The sequence below is a fragment of the Chelonia mydas genome, chromosome 4 (assembly GCF_015237465.2).
Source record: "Chelonia mydas isolate rCheMyd1 chromosome 4, rCheMyd1.pri.v2, whole genome shotgun sequence".
Classification (NCBI taxonomy): domain Eukaryota; kingdom Metazoa; phylum Chordata; order Testudines; family Cheloniidae; genus Chelonia; species Chelonia mydas.
This window is the reverse complement of record NC_057852.1, coordinates 25,554,551-25,573,273: the sequence shown is the minus strand read 5'-3', so window position 1 is coordinate 25,573,273 and position 18,723 is coordinate 25,554,551. Positions and strand designations below refer to the sequence as shown.

The window sequence follows — 18,723 nt, the reverse complement described above, 5'->3', positions numbered from 1 at the left end:
TAAAAGCATCCAAAAAAAGGACAAAGAATCCTCAACCTGTGCAATAAACATTTAATCAGAAACCAGAACACAGAGTCCTAAGAGTCATTGCCTGTTTTTTTTTTTCCCCAGTTTTATAAAGCCGGCAAAATCTTTATAAGCCGGCAAATTTTCTTGTTGTCAATAGCTTATGATTAAGGCAATCCACCTCTTAGCAAAACAATGAAGATGCCTTTAAAGACAGGAAAAGCATGGGCTGCCAGCTTTAAGTGCTGCATATGATGCAGTGGGGCATTATGGGCTCATAAGAAAGCTAAATTGTTCAGAATACTATTCTGCTATGGAGTGGTGAATGATGATTATGGGTGTGCATTCTGAAGAAATCAAACATTACCAGCATTTGACGACGAGTCCTCCCTGCCCATAGTCTTTTTGTCTGTCAGGTTTCACATAAGCTAACCACAATCTACATGCAGAACAGCAGTACCCTACAGCAGAAGTTCTATGACAGAGGACAACATATGGATGAGACATTACCTAGATTAATATTTCATGTAATCAATTCCAGGAAAATATGCCTGTTGTTTTGATAGCTGCTGTTCGCACTGGGAACTGTTACTATAACCCTTGAGATAAGAGAGAGACCAGATGTACTTAATATGTAATATTTTATATCTAGGTATTTGTCTGGTCTCCATCACTGTGGCATCTGAATGTCTCTAAAGTATTTAAAAATAGAAACAGGACCACCCCTCCCCTCCATTTCTTCCTTTCCAGCCTGTAGAAGAAATTGCTTGATTCATTTGCTTATGTTTGTGAGTGTGTGTGTGAAGAGTTTATTATTGAAGAAGGAAAAGAAAGATTACTGAAGTAAAAGGAATACTATATCCTCTGGGCTAGTCTACATGGTGCTGTAGTCTGCACTAGTGAGGTTTCAAACTGTTCCACATTAATACACACTAGGGAATCTTTAGTGCAGGCCAGCACGGTCCATAAAGGTCAGTTAGGACAAGACACGCTAATGTGTATGAGAATTTATACCCTTTAGTGTAGACTAATGCACCAGATAGATAAGCCCTTACGCTGCAAGGGTAGTTCGCCAAATTAATTTTTGGCCCTATTTTTGCAGAAGGGAACTTAAACGGCCACAAGTAGTCAGGCCTCAAGTCTCACCAGACAAACAGCATCTAAAACAGTACAGTTCCCTCTATCACAGTGCTGGGGTAGAGGTCTGAATAGCGGGTCAGAAGAGGAGTTCCACCTACATCTCTTTCTGCAGCCCCCAAGGTGTTCTACAGGACATCCCATTCGTGCCTTCTTGCAAGACCCATCCACCAGGATTGTGACCCAGCTTCCCTAGATAGAAAAGACATCTTTATAAACCAAGGAGACACTTCGCAATACTTGTGTGACTTTTCTTTTCGCTTGTGACAGAAAGGGGGGAGGGAGGGATACCTCTACTCACCAGAAGTGGTGTTTTCTTCTGGTCTTTCTGGGGACTAGCTCTGCATGGTCAATGCCCCTTCCTTCAGCTGTGCTCCATCACTCTCTCCATCTTTGCCTGCAATCCCTCTCTTGCTCCAGGAACTGCTGCTCACTCTTCATGACTTAGCCCTCTGCCCAGGTCATTAAGGAAGTTCCTCTTCTGAAATAATTTTTCAGCATTTCTCCAGGTAGTCTTCTTGTCCACTACCCTCAAACAGTACCATTCTGCCATGGTCATTAGGGGCAATCAGGGTCCACCCTCTACTCTGGGTTCCAGTCCAGGGCCTTATAGGCAATAATTAAAGTCTACATCTTCAACACTTACTGCTTTTGTCCCTGGATTCTATCTTACTAGACTTCTTCTCCCTTACCTCAGAAAGAAAAACTGTAAGTTTCCTGTTTGGCGCCTGCCTCCTTGCTTTATAGAAACCCCACCTGCTCCCTCACAGGTGAACCTTCTTCTAATTAGCTTCCTGCAGCTTAGCTCTCTCCCATTGGCAGCCTAATTGGCTGATTGGGCCCACTTGACATAATTCAGCCCTCTTGGGGCTAGTGTGTGGCATACACCCCATCATTTTGTAATTCAAAAAGTGTTATGTTCTGGATGGAACAGGACTTTTCTTAGGTAACTGAAACTGGATGTAATACCAAATGGAGGAGGTTCCTTTCCTAGCCTGATTACATTTTAGCACTTTTTATCCTACACCTGTTCTCAGAGTGTCAGGGTCAGCTAGTATTGCTCTATGTGACATAAAATTAAAGGCTAGTAAGCAGCCTCTGATAATTCTTATGCTTTCCCCAGGTCAGTCAGAGGACATCAGTGCAGGTAATCATCCTCATCATCATTATCCTGATGCCATGGTTGGTTGGTGGAAACATTATTATACTGGTACTTATTGATAGCCAGTGAATTTCAGGTATGTGAACAACAGATTGCATGGTTTTAATTACCTTGCTCTCTAGGTACAAGTACAAGCCAACTTTGTAAGAGCAGGGACAGAAAGTTTTGGAGATATTCCAAGCACCATGTACAGCAAACATGCAGCATGAAAGTCAAAATATGGTCTGAAGCACTGCACTAGTTTTAATTGTGTGGTGACTTTCAAAATTGCCAGCATATTCTGGTGGAGGGTGCAAGATATGCCGACTGGAGGATCAGGAATTTTTACTGTACTATTATCAACTCAGCCACCTTATCGAGAGGGCATATTTCCCTATGTTTAGGATGGCACTATTTATGATTTCCAAAAATGACAGCTTACATTTGCTGCTAAGAGGCTTGGGACTAGTTCTGTACAATACTGTCATTTTAAAATAGGGGCTGCGGAATACTTACTAAGCTGTGGATAGTAACAAAAAAAAAAAAAGCAAGTGGGACAAAATCAGGGAAAGTTTGGTTTAAAAAAGTACATTAACTAGAACTGAACATACGTATGAACAATCCCTGCCCCCCTTTTAAAATTAATTATAAAACATGTCAAATGTTATGGCAGACATCCCTGATTTTAAAATACAATTTTTTTATTACAACCTTTATAAATCACACAGGATTAAAGGCATGAAGGTAGAATCAGTGGTAATGCAGGATATAGGCAGCATAAGTCAGCTCTTCTAGGGCCTGAATCAAAGCTTATTGGTGTCAAGGGCAATCTTACCCTCAGCAAATATATATTTACTTGTAATTATCTAGCTAAGGTAGTTGAACAAACAGGTCTTTCCTTTGCAATTTAATTAAACTGCTTTAGGAATAAAATAATAGATTTTTTGGTATTAATCCTACCTTGGTTTAAAATCTGATACTTTAAATGTTTTCTGCCCGTTTCTCTTGTAAATACCAGAACTTACTTTTTAGAATCTGTGAATGTGTCCAACCTCTGTCCTCTATTCAGATATTAAAAGACACTTCCCTTTGCTTTCTCACCTTTATTGCATAGAGGGGATTGTAAGGATAGGTAGCATGTTTTAAATGTGGGAGTGACTACTCACTGAGCTATAAGTTTATACAGTTGAACACAGTCAGGCCTTCTTTCGTGAATGAACTGAGGTTTTGCCAACTACCATGCTTTTATCACAAGGCCCATGATATATGGTGTTTTTCTTAAAGCTCCAATGCCTGGAGTTGAGTTCTTACAGGAGAATCTCAGTTTTCAAAACAAAATTTTAGGTGTAGACCTTCTGGATACAGAGTCTGAAAATGTGAACACTAAGGGTTCAGAAGTAGAAGGCAAATAAAAAGGACCCCAAATCTACTGTTTTTACAACACCACGATTTTAAGCCAGTCTCATGATTGGGAGGGCCTGACTTATGTTTTGGAGATTTTGAATCTTGGGCTCAGCAATAGCCTCCTAATCGTTTATTAAACATTATAGAGAGAATAGACCCATATACCGCGAGGAGAAAGAGAAGCCCACTTCATCCATCTTTCTGATATCCTGCTGAAGGTCCTTTGTACACACGGTGCCTTTGGGGCTCTGCAGCTTTTGTGGAGGGATGGCTTGAGGGGAAGGAGAGCATGGCTGGAGCCAGGGGATTGCTACTCTACACACCATCCCCCTCTGCCACACCAGCAGAATTTCCCATGTTAATAACTATAATGAGCAGTTTTAACTTCTGCACTTCTGTCTCTCAGGGATGGAAGGAGATGGGCTTTGCACCTCCATGGTCAGAGAACCTTACTGCCAGGAGGGAAGGAAAAATAAGAATGCAGCACTGGGGTGGGTGCCCCTTCACGTAAATCTCTGCCCTTTTTCCGAATGCTCTAGACCCATTTGGAAGAAAGGAGAGCAGCAGAATATGGACCTGGATTTCAGAAAAGCAGACTTTGACTCCATCAGGGAACTGATGGGCAGGATCCCCTGGGAGGCTAATATGAGGGGGAAAGGAGTCGAGAAGAGCTGGCTGTATTTTAAAGAAGCCTTAGTGGTGGCGCAGGAACAAACTATCCTGATGTGCAGAAAGAATAGCAAATAAGGCAGGCGAGCAGCTTGGCTTAACAGAGAAATCTTCGGTGAGCTTAAACACCAAAAGGAAGCTTACAAGAAGTGGAAACTTGGACAGATGACTCGGGAGGAGTATAAAAATATTGCTCGAGCATGCAGGGGTGTAATCAGGAAGGCCAAAGCACAATTGGAGTTGCAGCTAGCAAGGGATGTGAAGGGTAACAAGAAGGGTTTCTACAGGTATGTTAGCAACAAGAAGGTTAGCAGGGAAAGTGTGGAACCCTTACTGAATGGGGGAGGCAACCTACTGACAGATAATGTGGAAAAAGCTGAAGTACTCAATGCTTTTTTGACCTTGGTCTTCACAGACAAGGTCAGCTCCCAGATTGCTGCACTGGGCAGCACAGTACGGGGAGGAGGTGAGCAGCCCTCAGTGGTGAAAGAACAGGTTAAGGACTGTTTAGAAAAGCTGGACATGCACAAGTCCATGGGGCCGGATCTAATGCATCCAAGCGTGTTGAGGGCGTTGGCTGATGTGATTGCAGAGCCATTGGCCATTATCTTTGAAAACTCGTGGAGATTGGTGGAGGTCCCAGACGATTGAAAAAGGCAAATATAGTGCCCATCTTTAAAAAAGGGAAGAAGGTGAATCCAGGGAACGACAGACCAGTCAGCCTCACCTCAGTCCCTGGAAAAAACATGGAGCAGGTCCTCAAGGAATCCATTTTGAAGCACTTGTCGGAGAGGAAGGTGATCAGGAACAGTCAGCATGGATTCACCAAGGGCAAGTCATGCCTGACCAACCTGATTGCCTTCTATGATGAGATAACTGGCTCTGTGGATATGGGGGGAAAGCAGTGGACGTGATATATCTTGACTTTAGCAAAGCTTTTGATACGGTCTCCCACAGTATTCTTGCCAGCAAGTTAAAAAAGGATGGCTTGGATGAATGGATTATAAGGTGGATAGAAAGCTGGCTAGCTCGTCGGGCTCAATGGGTAGAGATCAATGGCTTGATGTCTAGTTGGCAGCCAGTATCAAGCAGAGTACCCAGGGGTCTGTCCTGGGGCCAGTTTTGTTCAAGATCTTCATTAATGATCTGGATGATGGAATGGATTGCACCCTCAGCAAGGTTCGCGGATGACACTAAGCTGCGGGGAGAGGTACGTACACTGGAGGGTAGGGATAGGGTCCAGAGTTACCTAGACAAATTGAAGGATTGCGTCAAAAGAAATCTGATGAGGTTCAACAAAGACAAGTGTAGAGTCCTGCACTTAGGAAGTAAGAATCCCATGCACTGCTACAGGCTGGGGACCGACTGGCTAAGCAGCAGTTCTGCAGAAAAGGAACTGGGGATTACAGTGGACAAGAAGCTGGATATGAGTCAACAGTGTGCCCTTGTTGTCAAGAAAGCTAACGGCATATTGGGCTGCATAAGTAGGAGCATTGCCAGCAGATCGAGAGAAGTGATTATTCCCCTCTATTTGACACTGGTGAGGCCACATCTGGAGTATTGCATCCAGTTTTGGGCCCCCCCGCTACAGAAGGGAAATTGGATGTGGACAAATTGGAGCGAGTCTAGCGGAGGGCAATGAAAATGATAAGGGGGCTGGGGCACATGACTTATGAGGAGAGGCTGAGGGACCTGGGCTTATTTACTCTACAGAAGAGAAGCGTGAGGGGGGATTTGATAGCAGCCTTCAACTACCTGAAGGAGGGTTCCAAAGAGGATGGAGCTAGGCTGTTCTCAGTGGTGGCAGGTGACAGAACAAGAAACAATGGTCTCAAGTTGCAGTGGGAGAGGTTTAGGTTGGATATTAGGAAACACTATTTCACTAGGAGGGTGGTGAAGGACTAGAATGTGTTACCTAGGGAGGTGGTGGAATCTCCTTCCTTAGAGGTTTTTAAGGTCAGGCTTGACAAAGCCCTGGCTGGGATGATTTAGTTGGGGTTGGTCCTGCTTTGAGCAGGGGATTGGACTAGATGACCTCCTGAGGTCTCCTCCAACCCTAATCTTCTATGATTCTATCTGGAACCTAGGACATGTGATTGTGTACTCTGGATGATGGAAAACTCCTCCTCCAGAGAAATAATACCCAGGCAGGAGCCACGAGTTGTATGGGCCCATGGTGCCCGGGCTCCACCAATATGAGAGCACGGGGGCCTGCCTCCACCAAAGTTTGGGGCCCAGTCTCTCCCCCGGCCCCATCTGCCACCTCAGCCTGCCTCCCCTGGAGCATCCTCTTCGGCCCCGCCTACTGCCGACGGGAAATTTAAAAGGGTCTGGGCCCCCACTACCACCACCAGCAGCGCAACAGGGCTAAGGTGGCTTCCTGCCCGCCCGCTCCCGGAAGTGGCCGGCAGGTCCCTGCTGCCCCAGGGGGGAGCCCGGTGTGCTGCCCCCACCCTGAACGCCGACTCTGCCAACTGCGGCCAATGGGAGCTAGGGGGGCGGTGCATGCGGGCAGTGATGTGCGGAGACTCCTCTGGCCCTCCGCCTAGGAGCTGCTGCCAGAGGGGGCTGTGGGTCGCTTTCGTGAGTCGCCCGAGGTAAGCGCTGCACCCCTCACCCTCTCCAGCACCCCACCCCCCTGCTCTAGCCCAGATCCCGCACCCAAACTCCCTCCCAGAGCCCACCCCCTGCACTGCCCCAGCCCAGAGCCTGTACCCAAACTCCCTCCCAGAGCCCACCCCCTGCACTGCCTCAGCCCAGAGCCTGTACCCAAATGCCCTCCCAGAGCCCAACCCCTCCCACACCCAAACTCCCTCCCAGAGCCTTAGGCAGGTGTGTGTGTATGTTTGTGTGGTGGGGGGGCGTGGGGACTTGGACCTGTTCCGGGCACCACCAAAAATTATACAAATCTACCGCCCCTGTACCCAGGAACTCTGCATGGTTAAATTCACAAAGTTTCCCAAGTAACCTACAGTGTTGCCAATTCTTGCAACTTTATCATGTGTCTGTTGGGTGGTTTTCTTAAAGTCTCAGCTCCTAGAGTCAGGTGATAATGTGAAAATTTCACCTTTCAGTTCAAGAACAGGATGTTCCTATCCCCCTTGGTTGCAGAGAACAGCATGAAAACATGATCCCTGATGGCTCTAAAACAGAAGGCAAATAAAAGCGTCTTTTTTTTTACTCTCATTTTTTTAATCTTGCTAGATTCAACCTATGCTCCCCTTTTCCCTGCACTCAACTACACTGTGTTCAAAATCTGCTTCCAAATTTTGTGGCCTGAACCCTTCTCTTTCACTACAGTTTGGAAACGCCACTACCATCAAAAACGGGGGCGGAGTGGGGGGTGGGGGAAAGGCCTGTGGGAGTTTCTTATCTGGATATCCTACCAGCTCAATTGCTATCCCGGCCTGACAGGAACAATGTGGCCTGTAAACTTCACCCAACAAGAAATACATCATTGTCTCAACAGTACCAGAATGTACTATTACCACCAAATGGTGAAAGACTGTCTGCGAAACACCTTCAAAACAGTGCTTAGAAGCTGTGCCAGGAAAAAATAATCATGCAAGAAAATAAATCCAGCCCAGCACAAAAACAATGGCTCCCTGAGGACGCAGCCTGTGCCAGAAGGGACACATGCCAGAGCATCTTAAAGAACCACCGCAGCCACTCCCAGAGTGGGCAGCATAATAAAACAATACAGTACCACCCTCTGCTTGCTGAACTGCCTTGGCCTAACAGATCATCACTCAAAGCCAGTGAGGCTGAGGAGTTTAAGACTCAGGAGAAAGACAAACCAGACCATTAATAGACAATGCAGTTATTTTATTTTGCAGCCTTGAGGGAGCTTTGTGGTGTGACAAATATTTGTCCTACCTAGCAACGTGTACATGGTTTACATATAGTTCCTGTGGGCAAGAGGCAGCCACACACAAAAGCAGAAGATGAGCTGAGTCTTCAGAATCAGCTGCAGCAGAACCCTCTCCACCTTACAAAATACACTGCATGAGAGGAATTCTCTTCATGAAGAGAACTCTGTTTTAATGATGATGTTCAAACTCATTTCCATAAAATTACCATGTGGAAAGAATGACAGAGCTTCTGTCCATTCCCCAACTATCTCTGGAAGTTAGGCTCCAGATCCTCAAAGGTATTTAGACACCAAACTCCCATTGAAATCAGTGGGAATTAGGCATCTAAATACCTTGGTGTATCTGGGCCTTAGTAACTAGACATGTTTGATGTGTGCTTCTTGTTAAGAAAGAAATTCACGACATCCTATTAGATCAGATGATAGAACATCGGCCTATTGTTTTACTCAACCACTAATTTAGGCTCAAAAACCTCCAAAAAGTATTTGAAACTCCCAATAACTCATTCAGCTCAAAACTTTGAGTCTAGCAGCAGGATTACTTGGGGATTTTTTGTTTTGTTTTATTATTGTGCCAAACTAATCCACTGTCCAAGATTATCCACTGTTTGATGTCCCTTTCATTAATCCCTCTCTCAGTCTAATTTACAAGGGAAGTTGCAGCCTCTGTGGAGCATTTTAGAAAGGATTTCAATGCCAGAATTTAAAGGAGAAATTAGTTTGTAATCAGCACATTCTACTGGTTGCGGCAGGGATCTTCACCACTTTGAAAATTAAACTATGATAGGTATCAAACAGAATCAAGAAGCTTCCTTTATACATTCAGAGTCAACTCAGCAGATAACTTGATATAAATTCATTCCGAAACCACAAGAAGTTTTATCGCACTTGAATCTTCAAACAGAATGCCTACTGTTCAAGTCTCCCATTAGAGGTGGAGTCACCCTCAACACCTACAATTAAGGTTGCCTAACACTTTCCATTGTAGACTCCGGGTTTGGTTGCTTAGAGAGTTATTAAACTTTAACCATTCCGTCTGACATTTGCCACACTGCTGTCTGCCCAAGGCTGATTTTTTTTTATTTGGAAGTTTTAGACAATAGGGTTTGGCTGTTTCCGAAAACACTGCTAATAGAAAAACAGTGGTGCTGTTAAATATTTCCAGCTGTTTCTTTGAAGAGCTTCATCACTTCCATGCTTTGGAGCGGGAACTTGAAATTTGGAAGGGGGACACCTCAGGGAGGTGTATTTTGCTGTTCCCATTAAAATCCACCCACAGTTAGCTCAGCTATAAACCTCTGAAAACTACCATTTTCATAGGTGTAGTTGAGTTTATTAGCAGCTTACTGCTCAAACCTTTGAACAATCTTAATCTACTGAGCATGCTCTCAGGCACACAGGTAAAGGGCTAACATTCTTATTATTTATAATTTTTTTATCATTTTTTCCAAATACAACAAATATACCAAAATATCAGATTCATCATAATACAGAAAGGAAATAAAGAGGGTTAGGCTAACGGAAGGGGAAGGAAAGCGACATCTCTCTCTTCAGGGTCTATGTTAATTCCAGACCTCTAAAAAGTCAGCCCAAATTGCTTTGAATTCCCTTTCTGAAGAATGCCAGTCATTTGTTAGCTGTGAGGTCAGCCACATCACTGGTCGGGATAGACTTTTCCATTTTTGCAGGATTAATTTTGTAGGGACCAAAACTGCATGTTAAAACCATGCCGCCTTGTTACTAGCTAATCTCCAGGTATCAGGAATATATCCAAGAATTAAATGTAAGGAGACAGGCTCCAACTTAGCATCCAATATCAAATTGGTCCTTTAACCCACTTCATACAGGAAGTCTTGATGAAGGATCATTCCCAAAACATATGAGCTCATGTAGTACCAAAGGAGTTACATTTTCAACAAAGTCCGCATTTATGTGGCCCATAACCAATAGCCTATGTGGGGACCAGAGTACTGGAAAAAGCTTTTGGTTAATAAGTTGTAGGCTCATGTCTATAGTTGCTTTTTAAAGATTAGAGACAATTGTTTTCCAGTGAGTCGCAGATAGTTGTGTTTTCTTTTCTAAGCAACTTTCAAATTATCAATCTTTGGCCGAGTTTTTGGGCCAAACACTGGATACCATTGGCTGAGAAAATCCAGGAAGTTTCCTCCAAAATAATAAAAGTTCTGCAGGTCCCAATGCATCTGGTCCAAATTCATTCCTAAGTAAATGCTTTAACTGGAGATATTTCCATGCTCTGGAGCAGGGCAAGCCAAATTGTGGCTGAAGATCTACAATGTTTTAAAATGATCATTCTCAATTAGCTGTGACAGTGTCATAATTTCTCCATGTCAAGGTTTTGTCACTAATGTTTAGGACAGGATTGCTCCATTGGACCATCTCTACATGGAAGAATGGATGGAAGCAGAGCCTTTTTTACCAACCTCGCCTCACAACCGTTATTGCGAAGCGCGAACGCTGTTGATGGGGATGGTGCAGCAGCTGCCGTTTTGTTCTTATTTTGACTTTTATATTTGGTGCACTCTCGCCAGCTCAGTGACTGGGAGTGTTGAGTTTCATTTGAAGGCTAGTTTTAGACGGAGGGGGACCCAGCAGGAAAAGCACAACTGACTTTTGAAATGATAAAAATTATTTTTAAAAAGTATGCAAATATAAGCAATAAACAGCAAACATTTTTGGAACAAAATTTCTATTTTTGTATCAGATTAGAGGATTAACATTTTTCTCTCTGTGAAATATTTTACAATGTGAGATTGTTTTACTTTCGATAGTAAAGTATTATGTCCCCATCCTTGTACTGTTTGTGTACTGTGAGCAAGAATTAGTGGTATGTGTATGTAGAAATGGATTTGCATGTGATTTACATTTTCCGTGTAGTATAGAGTTTGTCGCACTAACAAGAAAATGACAGGAGGGTAACACAGAAACTTTATAAAATGAGTGACAGAAATGCGGCAGGACCCTTGCATGATTGAGATTTGTGAAAATATGTGACAGATTCAGGAAGGATGAGCATCCCAGCAGAAAAACACTCCACTCATATAATTTTTCAGTGCAATCCCCATACTGGGATATTTATGTATAGTACCATGCTATGAATTATCAGCAAAACATGAATCACTGCCAGCTTCTGTTTGACCACATATGTGGGACATCTGCAGATTCAGCGACTGCTCCTATGTCTGACTTCACTCTGTAGTTTAACTGTCACATGCATTTGAAGTATTAAAGGGACACTATCAACTTGAAGCATGATTAATTCACACCCCCTGCCACCCCACATGCTCCACAGATAAAATAAATTTCATATTCTACACCTATATACTCCTGCCAGATTTTAGGGTGTTACAATCAGTTTCCTTATTTTTTAGGCAAGGTTCTCCCCTCCTCTGTGTGAAAGCATACCACAGCAGAGGAACTCATTATTTATACAGGAGGAACTATGAAACTGGTTGTGCAAAAAGTGCTGGCAAATTCCTAAACAAGCAGAAAAATAGAGAAAAAAAGTGTATTTTTCACTTGCAGTTACATGTTACTTGTAACAACAGTACGTAAACAGCTTTCTGGCAGTAGTCTATAAGGGTTTTTTTTATGTTGGTATTGCTTTAAATGAGGGGGTGTAGTATGTTTGGGAACGCACACTGCAGATTTTCCAGGTCTTTCCAGGAAAGGGAACCAATGATATAATACCTGCCCTTGGCCCCATCTGAACCAGCGGGAAAAATACTTCAGCATTCAAAGAGTTTAAATAAGGACTTATTTCTTATTCCAAACCTTTATTTTACCATTGTTTTAAACTAGAACAGGTTGAAGTCTACCTTCTGCAGCCCATTGATCATGGGAAAACGAAATGTTTAACAGACCTGCAGTCTAAGACTTATGTTACATATGGATCCAGTAGCAAAAATGCATGCATGGTACATTTGTTTTAAACAGAGAAATCCCAGAAGCAAACAATTGCTCATTAATGGCTAGTAAGATTCAGGACTAAGATCAAAGTGTTTTGCCAAAGTTATTAATTGGTTTTGGTCAGGCTCCTAAACCTTGGGTGTCTGTAGTTGAAGATCTCAATAGAAGACGTCTGATTTTCAGACATGCTGAGAAACCAGTTTTCACAGAAATCAGTGGGAGCACTGGGTGTTCAGCACCACTGAAAATCAGGCTACTCCTATTGAAATGTCTACCTTTAGATGCTAAGGCCTTAGCTTCTCACAAACTTCAGCATGTACCTAATGAGTGCATGCGAGGGGTCCCATCAACTTCAAAGCAACTCCTCACATGAGTAAAATTAACAAGTGTACCGGGGGGGGAGGGGGGGATTAGAGCCCAAGTTTGAAAAGGTTGTCCCTTTTACTTTAATGTGCTCTCTCTCCAGCCATTCCTTTAAAAACAAAACAAAACAAAACAAAAAAACTAAACACGGTTAGGACTTCTCTCCTTAATCCATTTGTATGAACAAATACATATATTTTCTAAAAGTGGGAGACTGAGTCCTTACTGTACATTTGTACCTTGCTCTTAATCCAAAAGTGCAAACAGAGTGGTTCACAAAAGTCCTCTTTTCCCCAGTCCCAGAGATTGCTTTGCAGCTGCTTCTGACTGCCCTGGTTTCTGGAAGGAGCAATGGCCTGCTGGATCTGTGTAATTGTGGATCCATAAGTCCTAGCTCCTCTCCTCTCCCATATTTCCCCCTCCAAAACCTCCTCACATAGAGCTCTGCTCCTTGGTATGCAGAGAATGTGGACACTCTGCACAGGCTTCAGCAGCCTGCCTCCTCAAGCAGGAGAACTGCACTGGTTGTGCTGTGTCTAGGTCCCTCCTGCCACCAAATGTTATCACCAGGAATTGCACGTGTGTAATTGAAAGCAGAATTTGGCTCTAACACGCCTGCAGGAAAAAGAATGAACAGGGTGGGAGAACAAAGTTGCTGACAGGCACTGGATAGATAGATGACAAGACAATCATGATGGACAACATGAAGTCATAAGGAAAATGCGTGGAGGGCTAAAGAGAGAAGGTGAAAAGTGTGGATACTACAGATTGGTGTCCCAAAACCTTAAATGGTTGGACCTTTTGGGCCTTGCCCTCTTTCCCCTCACTCATTTTAGCAAACTACCAGGTTCTTTTTTTGTCCCGGTATCAGCTCCAAGAAAACTTCATAGTTTTCAGCTCAACTGGCTGGAAATCTTCAGTTTCTGAGGTGAACCGTGGAATCTTCTGTAGCAGTGATGCACCAGCCAGTTCAGTGGAATCTGGGGTGTGTCTGAACTGCAGCTACAATGGAAGCAATGAAGTCTTTTCAGGGATGGAACTGCAGAGAAAGTTTCTGTAGGTAACGGATCACCTCCAGAGACAGACAGCACCCACAACAGTGTACATCTCTAAGCACTCTTATGGTTGAAGGGTGAGTCTAGAGTGACCTCTAGAAAGTGCTGGCTCCAGGTGCATGGAAGTGGAGAAAGAGTCATGGTCATGGAAATTTCAAATGTACTTACTAACAAATTACCATAAACTTCAAAATTAATTATTGTTCTGTTATCTTAAAGCATCCTCAGGAGGTTATTTTCTAATGATAACTTGGAAACTGTTTTAACAAGTTACAAGTTTGTTTAGATTGTAGGGCAAGGACTGTTTTTTAATGTGTGTTTGTATAGCGCCTAGAACTATGAGGCCCTGATCCTGGCTGGGGCATCCTGACACGACTGTAATACAAGTAATAATTAATAATAAGGTATCCTGAGAGTTCATAATAGCATTCAATGTTATTTTAAGTCATGGCAGCACTGTGCGTCCAGTGAGAGCAACACATGTACCAAAGAAGCTAGACAGACCTGTCTAATTCCCCCAGCTATCCCATCAAGTCTCTCAAAATTTCTTACTGACACCTAGCATCATTCTAAATGATGCCATTGTGGATGCATTCCAGCCCACACCTTGATTTATCAGTTGTGGTTTATACTTCAGTTAACTTACTGTTAACACAGTTGCAAACTAGATTTGGCTTGTTTTTGATTTAAAAAGATAAGCCTGCAAGGTTTCTACATCAGGAGGAAAAAAAAAAAGCAAGAGATAGATCTTAAAAGCTCTTAGTGTGTGCACAGAACAGGGAAATGCTCTCAATATAATGTACAAGGCAGTCACTGGAATAAAACAGGACATTTTTACGAAGACTATGAAAACAAATTCAGAGGATCAGCTGCTTGCTTGACTTGAAGTCTGTTAAGCAAATTATGTTCTATTACACCAGTAACTATTTTCTTCAGTGAAGTTGAACCCACATAAGAGAGAGCAGAATTTAGTCCATTGTGTGTCCCACCAGTGGGTGTGACTGAGGGAATGAGAAAGAGTTGGAGGATATGTTTAAGAAAAGAAAAATGGGGAAAGAAACAAAGCCACAAGGAACAAAATGCTAAGCAAGGAAGGTATTCTGAACACAAGGAACTAATATGAATCAAAGATGAAAGAAACAAAACCATTATCCACAAGTCAATGTGTAATCTGGGATCCTGCAGTAAATCCCACATTTACAGTGGTATAGCCCTATGCTACTATACTCAATTCCCACTGCAGCAGCTGGGAAATGACAGTTGGGATAGGAAGACAAGGTGAGTGAGGTAATATCTTTTATTGGACCAACTTCTGTTGGTGAGAGAGACGTGCTCTCGAGCTACACAGAGCTTTTCTTCAGGCTGGGGTCAGAAGTCCATCTGAGGTACTTTGGAAGGCTGGTCCCTCACAGTAAAGTTTATGTATCCCCATTCTTTTTCTCACTGGCAGCTCAGAGGATAAAAAGCTCTTAATACCTGCCTTCCCCCGCCCCCCCCCCTTTGTATCCCACAAACAAGAAAACTGAACTGTAGTAGTTGGTGTTTTATTTTCATCAATGAGAGAAGCCAATTGTGAGAATCCACCCTTTGAATAAGAGTCATTACAGTCCACACATGCTTAAACAATACTGTGCACCCCAAGATACTCTAAAATGCCTTTAAGATTTGTTTTGGGGGCAGTATAACAGCTCTAATCCTGTCCGTAATCTGTTAAATGGGCCTGGTGGCTGCCCTAGCACTTAGTTCAAATCTAAGCCCCTCTTTCTTACCCTTATTATCTTCTAAACAAATAATCACTTTTGTCGTGAACGATCCATTCATCTAGCTATTACAGGAAACTTCCTACTAGAAAAAAAAAAGACTTGATAAAAAGATGAAGGTGCTTCTGATTATGAGGTTGTATCAAGACTTGCAAGAGAGACTGGTACAGGGTGTCCACATTACTCACCAGCTCGGTGGGTGCTGCTGTAAAGTTTGCCATAATTTTGGGCAGTACTACTTCTGAAGTCCATACTGTCAAGAACAAATTTTGGTGTATGCAGTCACTACATAGCTTGTCCTGTGATGACATTCCAGAAACTACTGCCTTCTAGAGAGAATAGTACTTGGAAGGACGTTGAATCATGAAACTGCATCCTGGGCACCCAGGTAGGAGAAGTATTCATTGGGTGCTAGATATTTCTTTGCTGGCATCCACCCATCTATGTTCAAAAATCATGAAGCAACTGGTTGACTTGAAATACGCCATTCTAGTTTGCTGCGAGATATTCCACTGATCATTTTAGCAGCACCATCTAAAAGGCTGTTTCAGTGTCTGAAGAGGTCTGAACAAAGATAGATTCAAAGACTGCCTAGTGACTATAAAACGAATAAACAAAAAGTCTGAAGATTTAATCTGGAAGGTTTTAGTTATTTGGTATAATAATGTGGAGAAGCAGCCAAGAAAACAATGAACAGAAAGTTTTCTTTTTTACACTTATGACAGAAACTTCTCAAATGCTTCAAGGAAATCTGTGGAAGAGTTAAGCCCGTCTATGTCCAACAAATTATTCTTGCCATGAAGGTGGAATAAATCAGTCTCTTCTGCCTCTCCATTTTCATGTTCTTCTTGTCCTTCAACGAGGTTGGTCTCGGAAGTAGGAATAACAATGATACGTGGGATTGCAGTACTAATGATGGAGTCCAGGCCTCTGTTTATTTGAGTTTTCCCTTGTGAGGTATCTGAGCCTCTTCCTTTGCTGATGCTGTTCAAGCCAACGGGAAGAGAAGCTGCTTTTAAGGAACTGGTCACAAGTGCTTTAGTGGAATTCTGTAGGACTGACCTCCCAAGCAGCTTCTGCAGGTAGCTGGAGGAGAGCAAAACCTAGGGTAAAAACAACACTAAATCTTTAGTACCATCATTTGACATATAACAATTGTAGGTTACCTCACCCCACTGAAACTAGTATTTGAACTCTCTTGTTCCAGTCCGTTACATTTTAGGTGCCAGTTCTCTTGAGCGGTTTCCCCATTAATATTTGAGCCAGTGCCCCAAAATAAAATCAGTATCACGTGATCAATGTATTAAAATTTACCGAACTGTCAGTCTTAGAAATGCACAACATATACAACAAAATACTAAGTGAAGTAAACAGACACGTATTTGGTCAAACATTTTCAAAAATTTGTAGGTAATGGACATGATTCCATTTTATGGCAGGATCAGTGGAGCAGCACATTCTTAACCACATTAAAGCATTATTTATCCATTACTAATCTGGAACTGTATTGTACCCATTCTGCCATAAGTTTTTATGGTTACTGGGCTAAATCCTCAGCTGCTGCAAATCAGTACAACTCCATTGTCTTCCACTGGAGCTGTGACAATTTACACCATCCAAGGATCTGACCGACTTCCTGTTTAAAAAAAAAACAACCTTCCAAGGAACACGTTTATATATAAAAGGGAGAACTTTTTTTCAGGCGTCCCAGTAGTGACACAGCATTATGCTGCTGCATGAAAACTCTTTGGGGATGAAAGCAGAAACTTCCATGTGCTCACTCTCCAGAGTAAAACTGAGTTTATTTCACAGCATCTTCTATTCTTTCTGTTCCATACAGGCTCTAATACTCCTCTCATCACTGTAATATCTGAGGGTACATCTACCCTGCAAAAAAAGAACTGGTGCACAGGCCCAGGTCAACTGAATTTGGAGCATGTGGCTTGGACTATGGGGCTAAAAAGTTGCAGTGTAGATGTTCAGACTCAGGCTGGATCCTGGGCTTTGAGACCCTGTGGGTGGGTGGATTTCAGAGCCTGAGCTACAGTCTGAGCCTAAATGTCTAGACAGATATTTTTAGACTTGCAGCCTCAGTCAGATGACACAGGCTCTGGGACTTGGTGCTGCGGGATTTTTATTGCAGTGTAGACAAACCTTCAGGGTTTTAGAATAGCCCCCACCCTTAAGAAAGTTCCAATCCTGGATCAGATGCCTCATACATGCTTTACATGTTATTTCTCAAACATTTTAACACATGAAATCTGTCACATCTGGAACCTTTTTTTTGTATAATGAACAAAGAAGGATCTCGGATTAAATATTAATTCTAACAGTTTGATTCTTCGAATCTTTATTTTCTTAAAATTCCATTTTCCCTGTCACAACCACAGCAACAATTTCAATAGTTATGTCCTTGGATGTTTCCCATGTACCTTGTCCTCCCAGTAGGTGGCTCTGTAACCATAGGAAATATAGATAGTACCATATTTAACAAAAATTAGGGAAAAGAAAAATAATTCCACTTCTTTGGCTTCAGAAGCTCTTCACTTTCTGTTCACTCAGATCGATTTATAATTTCATGATGACCATTTTAGTTTACCTGGGATGCTCAAAAGATCAATCATCATCAGGAGTATAAAAATCACAAGACTCACAAGAATGCAAAGAGCAGGGAGAACAGAAGAACGGTTTAATGGGGTGAGAACAAAGACATTCGCGCCAGCAAGATACCTCACTGAATGATAGCGTTCTATCAGTCCTTGTCTTTGAAGGCTCATGACTTTCCAAGACTAGGAGGAATTGTTAAAAAAGTACCATTTGGACTAGTGTTAAAATATGGACCTTCAGTATTCCTATATGACAGGTTTCAGAGTAGAAGCCGTGTTAGTCCGCAAAAAGAACAGGAGTACTTGTGGCACATAAGCATAGCCCACTTCACTGGATGCACAGAATGGAACATATAGTAAGAGAGAGATATACACACACACACACACACACACACAGATAAGTTGGAAGTTACCATACAAACTGTGAGAGGCTAATTAGTTAACATGAGCTATTATCAGCAGGAGAAAAAAAAAAACTTTTATAGTGATAATCAAGATGGCTCATTTACAGTTGACAAGAAGGTGTGAGGATACTTAACTTAAGGAAATAGATTCAATATGTGTAGGTCTTCTATACATTATTGTTTCTCTGCCACAGGTATTTCTGTAGTGCCTATCTGCATTGTATCTCAGCTAACAATATTTGCCTTTTAATCTACAGATATATAGAAACAGTAGATATTGCTATCTTTTGGGAGCGTAGGTGTGCAAAGCAGGTATGGAGACTGCCCTGTGAGATCATCGTAACTGTCTGCATTTTATGATTAGAGCCTCATTTCATACT

At 42.5% G+C, this 18,723-nt stretch overlaps 1 protein-coding gene and 1 long non-coding RNA gene across 29 annotated transcripts in view; both read right to left on the bottom strand.

Annotated features, from left to right (window-relative positions):
• Positions 1 to 106: 106 nt before the first annotated feature.
• Positions 107 to 3,658, bottom strand: LOC122465447. Its single transcript, XR_006290316.1, has 2 exons — positions 1,445 to 3,658; positions 107 to 1,335 (listed from the first exon to the last, which is right to left on the bottom strand). It is a non-coding gene; the product is annotated as an uncharacterized LOC122465447 (long non-coding RNA).
• Positions 3,659 to 14,855: 11,197 nt separating this feature from the next.
• The window catches only part of LOC102931316 (melanopsin), a 140,942-nt gene continuing 137,074 nt past the window's right edge, over positions 14,856 to 18,723 (bottom strand). For 27 of the 28 annotated variants that reach the window (XM_037896889.2, XM_037896902.2, XM_037896884.2 and 24 more), the window contains one exon: positions 14,856 to 16,436. In XM_037896889.2, the coding sequence (XP_037752817.1) occupies positions 16,050 to 16,436 (387 nt within the window). In that variant the 3' untranslated portion in view covers positions 14,856 to 16,049. The remainder of the gene's footprint in view (positions 16,437 to 18,723) is intronic. The other variant, XR_005225083.2, reaches the window with a different exon arrangement.